This window comes from Crocodylus porosus, unplaced genomic scaffold, assembly GCF_001723895.1.
Source record: "Crocodylus porosus isolate Cpor-Errol unplaced genomic scaffold, CroPor_comp1, whole genome shotgun sequence".
In the NCBI taxonomy this organism is placed as follows: domain Eukaryota; kingdom Metazoa; phylum Chordata; order Crocodylia; family Crocodylidae; genus Crocodylus; species Crocodylus porosus.
Window position 1 is genome coordinate 2802033 of NW_017728919.1, and position 8685 is coordinate 2810717.

The 8685-nt window shown below is 44.7% G+C and overlaps 1 protein-coding gene across 1 annotated transcript; it reads left to right on the forward strand.

Moving 5' to 3' along the window:
* The first annotated feature begins 18 nt into the window (after positions 1 to 18).
* SLC35E1 (solute carrier family 35 member E1) lies at positions 19 to 3973 on the forward strand. Its single transcript, XM_019538393.1, has 5 exons — positions 19 to 129; positions 381 to 518; positions 1425 to 1550; positions 2071 to 2316; positions 3203 to 3973. The coding sequence occupies exons 1-5, from the start codon at positions 70 to 72 to the stop codon at positions 3434 to 3436; spliced, it is 804 nt and encodes a 267-aa protein (XP_019393938.1). The 5' UTR covers positions 19 to 69; the 3' UTR covers positions 3437 to 3973.
* Positions 3974 to 8685: the final 4712 nt, after the last annotated feature.

The following is an 8685-nucleotide window of genomic DNA, read 5'->3' on the forward strand; positions in this document are numbered from 1 at the left end:
GGCCGTGCCGCCCGCCCGGGCCGCGTCAGCGCCCGCCTCGCCTTCCCTCTGCTTGCAGTGAAGGCCACCATGCCCATCTGGGTCGTGCTGCTCTCCAGGATCATCATGAAGGAGAAGCAGACCACAAAGGTAGGGGCCGTCCCGCGGGCGGGGTCCAGGAGGCTGCGCCGGGGCCGCCTGACCCGGGAGTCCCTTCCAGCCCTGGTTTTCTGAGACTTGGAGCTGAGCGTTCGCTCTCCCGATGGTAGAGGAGCCTTCTGAGAGCGCAGGATGAGCTGGTTTTCTGCACTCTGCAGGCCGGACACGAGCGAGCGCGCAAGACCCTGTTGAGCTGGAAGTGCCCAGAGGGTGTAAGCTCATCTCCCTTGTCCCTCTTTCAGGTGTATTTATCATTAATCCCTATAATTAGCGGTGTCCTGCTGGCCACGGTGACTGAACTTTCTTTTGACATGTGGGGACTCATCAGTGCTCTAGCTGCTACACTTTGCTTCTCGCTTCAGAACATCTTTTCCAAAAAGGTAACAGTTCTCCTGCTCCCTTTGCTGGGTGGAGGTCCAGCCCGTGGCACCGGCAGTGTGCTGACCCGCAGGCTGCCCTTTGCTCGGTTGTTCTCAGCCAGGGTGCTGCTGCACCCAGGGTGCTTTGAGATCCTTTCAAGGGTGACGGGAGGTCTCCTGCCGTGTTGGCACTCCTAGATGTGCCAGCGTGATTCGCAAGAGACCCCCAGGGAGTTTTGCTGGGAAGCCGTGGTGCCAAAACCTTCCCATCTGTTGTAGTTTTCCTCAGCTCTTTGCAACAGGAGACCTGTCTGGTGGTTTTTCTGCAGTCAAAATGCAGTGGAAACTCAGAGCCGGCATTTTTGGAGACAGGCCCACAAGTCTGAAGAGGCTGAGAGCTACTGAGATCTCTTTTCCATGCCCAAGGCTCTTTAACTCTCATCAGCAGTATGAGCATTTGTAGGGAACTCTCATCAGCAGTATGAGCATTTGTAGGGACCTTGAGATTAACATTGTATTTGAGAGACTACACCTTCAGCTCTTGCCAGCCCTTGCCACAGCTCTGAACCTGGAACAGGTCATCCAGAGCTCAGACGTGTTTCTTGAATTTGCTTTGGGGAAAAAGCAGGTTTTTTAAGTCTGAACAGAACGTTTAGCACTTAAGAGGTGGGTGCTAGTAGGCAGCGTGAACAGCTGACTTGGTAACCCTTTCCAGTTTTTAAACTAACCAGGTAGCAAGCCTTTGCCTCCAGGCAGGCTGCTGCCTAGCCTTAATCCCTTGGTACAAAACGATCCGGGCTTTTTGAGTGGGCAGTGGTTTATTATCTCCTACCAGTGTTTGGAACGCTGCTTGTTGGAACAATTGCCTCTGCTTTGAATGCCCTTAATGCTTGGCCAGGGAATGATTTCTTGTGTCTTGCTTATCAGGTGTTACGAGATTCCCGGATACATCATCTTCGGTTGCTGAATATACTTGGATGCCATGCTGTATTCTTCATGATCCCAACATGGGTTTTGGTGGACCTTTCTTCCTTCCTAGTAGAGAATGACTTGGTGAGTCTTCAGCAAGCTTTAAAGTAGAGAGAAGTTTATCAGTGCCTAGGAGATTTGGTAAGCATCACCATGTAATCCTTGACCAGACCTGTTGACAGCCGTGCCAAAAAGTAGTTGAGAAAAGGCAGCCGCTGAATGTAAGTGTATAGGAAGAACTTATTGCCGTCTCAACAGACAAAAGAAGCTATCTGTCATACAGCAGCACAGACTTCAGGAACTAGCACCAGAAGATGAGAACCTTGAAAATCAAATCCGGATGAGCTTAAAATATATGTGGCAAGGGCAGCTGTAGAAATGGACCGCCAGTGAATTTCAGAATGGTAGGGGAAGGGGGTGGGAGGGCATGTAGTGTTGAGCCTTTTTACTGAGGGAGTGAGGATGTCTTCCCTATCAAAAAGCTGATGACCGGTAATTACAGAAGTTACTGGGAGCTGCATCTACTTTTGTACAGGAAGTTTTCTTCATCTTTTCCCTGAAACTGAATATATTAACTGACTCTTACATTTTGTTTTCCCTGTAGAGTACTGTGTCTCATTGGTCCTGGACCTTAATGCTGCTCATAATCAGTGGATTCTGTAACTTTGCCCAGAATGTCATTGCCTTCAGTATTCTTAATTTGATCAGCCCTTTAAGTTACTCTGTTGCAAATGCCACAAAAAGAATCATGGTCATAACAGTTTCTCTTATAATGCTTCGAAACCCAGTTACCAGCACCAATGTTCTTGGAATGATGACTGCTATTCTAGGAGTATTCTTGTATAACAAGGTAAGTTTACATTGTGACCCCTGTTTTGGTCAGTAGTATCTGAAAGCTGCTGTGCTCTGGTAAACATAAAATGTTCCTTTATTAACTTAGTTGTTCATTAGCAGAACAAAGATCAAAATTGCGTCGCATATCATCAGAAGTTGCCCACGTTTTGTAGGTTCAGCAGAGACCAAAGTATGAATGAGCCTTGTTTAGGGAGATTCCCTCTTACGCAGGATGGGAATAAGGGGAAACTTGCTGTGTCGCTGATTAAGTGTGCTGGTCTGGTGGATCAGAGGACTCATTTTTACAGCAGCCGTTTGTGGTGCCGGTGCCAGGCTCTGCCCCCTGGAAGCAGCCAGCTTTTTAACTTGTTCTTACAAACATTTAAGATGGTGATTTTCTCTTGAGTTTCTGTAGGCACATAAATATCGAATCATAGAAAATTAGGGTTGGAAGGGACCTCAGGAAGCCGTCTAGTCTAACCTCCTGAGAAGATTAGGGTTGAGCAAGATAAATGCACAGGTTGCTAACTTGTTTGTGTATGAGTTCTGGTGTACAGTAACCAGAAGAAATCTCTTTTGCCTTAACAGAGGTTAATTTAGGGTTTCAGCCATTAGATTAGGTGTGGTTTTTGGCCTTTGTTAAACTCCTATCTCCAATTTTAATCTGATGAAAAATTAGGATTAAGAATCTAGTGGCTTCAGCATCAGTTTTGCTCAAAAGCCGTATTAACTAAGAATAACAATGGGTAGGGAGTCAAAAGAGGAGTGACTGGGGACGTCATATTTTGGTGAGTACAGACTTTAGTCTGACTGGTTTCTTCTGGAGCGGCTTTTGTTCTTCCTAAGCATATTTGCTTGTTGGGCAGCCTCTGAGAGATTGTGTTAATCTGTTATTTCCACAGACAAAATATGATGCAAACCAGGAAGCGAAGAAGCAATTGCTTCCAATTACAACTGCAGACCTTGTAAATTTGGAGCATCACCGGAGCACTCCAGAAAAGTCTCAGAATGGACTCGTGGCATTTTCACAACATGGAGACTATCAGTATGGCCGAACCAATGTTTTAACAGATCACTTCCAGTATAACAGGCAAAACCATCCAACCGCATACAACTTAAATCGATTTGATATATAGCATTTTGGCAAACAGGTATAGACTGTTATGCAAGATTTACCCAGCATTATCAGAAACTTCTGGCACATCCATGAATGTAAAGCTAAAGGTATTTGTACAGATTTTGCAGAAGGGAAGGTGATGGTGTGTGGAAAGGGGTACAGGCTTTCATCTTCAGCTGAGCATCTCTAAACATGATGCAGTTGGGTTTGACATTTGCCAGGATCTCAGTGTGAGAGTTATACTGTACATTCAGTTCCAAAGCGCCAGCTTGAAGCTGCAGCATAAATATCTGCTGTCATTGCCATATAATGAAAGGTCTCATGCCCGTCAATAATATTTAAAGTAAAATTTGGGGGAAAAGGGGAGCATAGAGAACTGACGTCTCAAATTCATGTCACTGTCACAGTTTTAATTATTAACAAATGGAGTAACAGAGCTAAAGGCTCTAATCATCACGTTTTCTGAATCATGAAGTCTTGTAACTTTTTCAGGAATCAGTTTTTCCCCGACAACATAGAAAACTTGTTGGCAAATAAAGTATTTGTAACAATGTGACTTATTTTTCCCTGTGACTTGCTCCAGATTTGCCTTATAAAGTTGACTTATGTTGAGACAGGAACTTAAAAGGATTAGGGTGTTCAATTTCCCCATAAAAAAAACAAAAAAATGTGTTTCATCATGTGACTGTTTAAGTATGTGGCCTTTGATGAGAAACACCGTAATTGTTTACTAAAGCTATACACCTAGCCCGGGGTTGTTTCATAAGCTTCTAACTTAGTTCTACTGAAACTACTGCCTATTCTACCTGACTTCTGCTTTCAGCTAAGGTCTGAAAGGTAACTCTGTATCTCTCTCTTCCTGCAATTTCCCTACCTTGATTAATGATTTGTGAGGGATTGTTTTTGGTTGAGTAGATGCATAAAATCATGAAGAATGAGGATAGGATTCTGACATTTTGCACTTTTAATGTAACTGAAGGTAGTCTGACAACAGTTTTTCCTGTGTTGAAGGAAATATGGTAGATATTGCATCTGTGTAGGTGGGGACTGTTTTTGAACCAGGTTTCTGGGCCTTGCTTCCCTGGCAGAAAACCATCCTACAATGGGATCCTGGCAGAGTAGATGCAAAGTTCTTGTCCATTGGATGTTGACCAGGTATCAGTGACCAACTTAATAATGGATTGGTGCTTTACAAAACGTTCCTTCCCCTTTATTCTCTGTATGGACTATGGTAGAAGAGAGGGAACGTTGTGATTCCCTCCCCTTGATTATTTACACCAGTGGTTTTCAGCCTGTGGTCCACAGCCCCCTGGGGGTCTCCAGACTGTGTCTAAGAGGCTTGCGAAAGTTGACTGTGATCAGTCAAAAGTGCATGAATACCCACATGTACAATGCAGAGGGGCCCACATCTCCATTTGAAATGTTTAGGGGTCCACAAATGAAATAAAAAGGTTGAGAACCACTGATATATACAATTCTGTGGAAGTTCAAAATCAAGCTTGTTCTTGGTGTGTTGGTGCTTATGGAAATTACCAGTGTAATATCTTCCTTGCTATGGCCCAAAGAAGAGAACGGTGCTTCTGGGGACTGGGTCATAGACACTGTTGGTACAAGTAAACAGAACTTAATTGATCTCATGGAGTTGTCTGGTGGTGGTCGTATGGAGTCTAGACCTGGAAGTCTAGAAAAGTCTGGAAAAGCCCATAGTAGCAAAATGGTTTATTTTAAGCAAAGCTTTGGGCATGAGACTTTTCCCAAGTGACAGTTGATTTGGAACTGCTTTTGCACCCAATATGAAGACACACCTTGTGTTTTAAGAAATCCTTTTGACATCTGAGTGCCATTACGTAAACACAGAGGGATGATATTGTTGTTAAGACACTGGACTGACTCTAGCACAGACTTCCTGTGTAACTTTGGGCGAGTCGTTTGGGCTGAGATTTTTCTGAGGGGTTAAGAAATGAGGTGTCTAGTTAAATTATTTTCAGTGGGATTTGGGTGCCTAGCTCTTGAAGATCACTGGCAGAATTTTAATTTTATTCTTTGTGCCTCCATTCCCCATCTATAGAATGGGGATGATTCTTCCCTACCTCAGGGGTGCTGTACTGGGATTTGCAGATGACAGGGGAAGCATAGAAATGGATAAAGGTATTCTCCTGTGCTTTTCCTGGTGTGCCTACCACCATCATAATATCTTAGTACTAATGTGAATCATCCCTTTGAGGAAGGCACAGTTCCCATCTCATTTTCTTCCAGACTAGAGACTGCCTTAAACACCCTTGGGCAGCTTATTTCCTGAAGCATGTAGCTAGGTAATTTCATAAGACCTTTCTGAGGCAGCAGGACTTGGGCTGACTGGTCAGGTGTGTATTGGCAAGTGAGGGCTTTTTCCAGAGAATACCTTGTCAGGCTCCTGCAAATTCCACCTGGGGCTTTTGGCTTTCTTATCTCCTTTGAACAAAACTACTGCAACATGCAGTGCAAAAGGTGGGGATTCTCTCCAGGAGCCAGGATACAGACTGCAGAAGGCTCTGAACATGACAGTATGGCCTTTGGTCATGCCTCATTAGTTTATAGTTTATACTCAGCATGGGGTTTGGAGTCTCCTTGAGTGCCTGAACCAAAGTCCCAAAGCAATAGTGCCCACAGTCAGGTAGAGGAAGTTTCTGATATTGTTGATATTTTAATCTTAAGCCTTTCAAGATTTTTGTTTAGCAAGGTGAAACATTTTTGTCTAGTTTTAACATGGTTTCTAAATTAGTAGCATATTTAACTTTGTATATAAGCCTGTAGAAAGTATGAAAACACTGGAATAAAAAGGGCATATCTAGACAATTGTATATAATGACCCTAATATTAAAGGAAAGGGGGAATAGGGTTTTTTTGTGTTTTTTTACCTGTAGCACACCTTTGGAGTACCATAAATAAGTGGAAAAAATAGCTATCTGGGGAACTTGGGGCTTTTGAACAAAACTACTACTAGCTTAATGTTTTACATTTTTATCGTACAAATCACTACTAGATGTTTACATAGAATAAAACGGATACAGGTGCGTCTCCATAACTAATGCATGGACATTAGCTACAGCAACCTTTTGCAGTCTCCTGAGTCCCATAGCCTATCTGTAACCGTACACTGCAGAAGCACAGAATTGAGGAGTTTTTTTCCCCAAAAGGTACTAGATACGACCACATGTGGGTTTTGCAGTCGTGTTGAGCCCATCAGAACTACTTGGTGCTTCTTGAGGGTATCTTGAAAAGTTCTTCCTAGCAAGTTCTGCTATGACACCCAATGGTGGTAACTAGTGGTATCCTTATCCGAGTCTGTCGAACATTGATGTGTCTTGTTAGTTATCTAGAAGACCTGAACAATGAATGAAACCAAGACAAAGTTGTATTCTTTTAGCTTAGGGCTCTTGCAAAAATGACACTGGTCAAGTTAGATGAACTCTTGGTGACCAGCAGTTCAAAAAAAATTAGTTTGTCAAAAGTAATGCGAGTTCAGTAGAATTTTTCTCACAGAAGAGCTTGGTGTTTCCTGTTCTCTGTAAACAACATGTCTTTTCTAGGACTTCCATCTTTGCACTGTTGTAAATTGGGTTTGTGAGTTTGGGGGTTTTTTGATTTATTATTTTGTGTTTGTTTTGTTGCTAGGATAGCTATGTGGTGGCTGTCACACCTGGTAAGGTAAATAGATATATGTAAATCATGGGACTACAATGAAACATTATGTAAATATTAACTGTTCATACTTGGTGCACAAGAAAAGGTTCCATTATATGTTTTCCACATGCTGACACTTCATGGATGAATTTAATGTATAATTAGAGTATCTCTATGTATTACCAAAAACTTGCTTATGAAATCTGGCACTCAGAATAGAAAATAATGTGAATTTGCAATGGAATCTTTCTGGTTCTTTCTTCAGCTGTTTTACTCTGTGCTGTTGTGTATAACATAGTAGATGATCTCCCTCTGCTGACATTTGTGTTTCAGGTACCATTGCTGTTGATGCTAGAGGCTCCTCTTGGGATTGTTGTGAGAAACTTAAGGATGTTTTACCCTTTAGCTAGGTGGGTCAGCAAGCACTCTAATCCCTGCACCTGAAGGTTCGTATCCGGTACCCAGCTGTGTTGGTGCTAGCTCTGCGGTCAAAGTGGAGCCACAGATCAGGCAGGGAGCACGGGTCTGGGAATAGAAAGCAGAGTGGCCGTCTGGAAGGGAGTAAAGCTTTAACTAAATGGTGTGCTTAGCAAAAAGGCTGGCTCCAGGTTACTTCTGGTCTTAGAGACCGGATTTTCAAGTACTCTGTTAACACTGGGGAATTCAGCAAGGTATTTTTCAAGCTCTCACAAAGAGCAAGATTGTCTGTTTTTAGAAAAAGGAGTAAGTACTCTACAGGATGGTGAGAGGAGAAAGACGGTGCAGACAACACGTGTGCCTGGGCGCAGTGAGTGGGGCCGGAGTTCTTCTGTGCGTCTGTCGGAAGCCAAGATGAATGCTGAAAGCTGTAACATCACATTCGACTGAGAAGAGAATGACCTATTCCCCTTCAGCCTTGAAAGCTCAAGTACAGAAGGACAAGTATGAGACTCTGAAACTAAAACAGACCAGTCTAATTGAACTGTACAAGGTAAAGAGATGTTTATTAAATAAAATGAGAAGGAACGAGGGGGGGGGCCTCACATGACTGGGCAGCTTCCTTGTCCGAGGCCCCGCGTGTTCTTTTTCTGCAACAGTGACGCGTGTATGTCCTGCGGACTGATGCTGTATTTAGGTTTCTGCATGGCTGTGTCTTAAAAAGTGTTGGCCTAGGCTCCGTGTTGCTAAGGCTTTTATCCGTTCAAGTTTGTTCAAAGTGCTAGCGCTCCTGGGGGTGCTGCTCTGGCTGCTCGGGACGGGCCGCAGTATCCTGCTGCCGACGGCTCGTTTGTCCGGTCGCTCCCTGCGGCTCCGGCTGCTGCAGGCGGCGGGGAAGGATAACGCGCGACGGCGGCGCAGGGGGGCTTGCAGAGCGCCGCCGCCGGGCCAGGCCCTACGTGTGGGGGCCGCTGCCCTTCTACTTCCGAAACGGGGACCCAGTCCCGCCTCGCGCGTGCGGTGCGGTGCGGTGCGGTGGGGACGGGACGCCCGTGACCAGGCCCGCCTTTAGCCTGTGCCCTCTGAGTGGGACGGGCCCTGCGCCCTGTAACGTACTTCCTGGATACGTGCACGCTGCATAACTACGACTTCCGCAGCACCGCGTGCCCGGGCCTTCTGCGGTGGGGG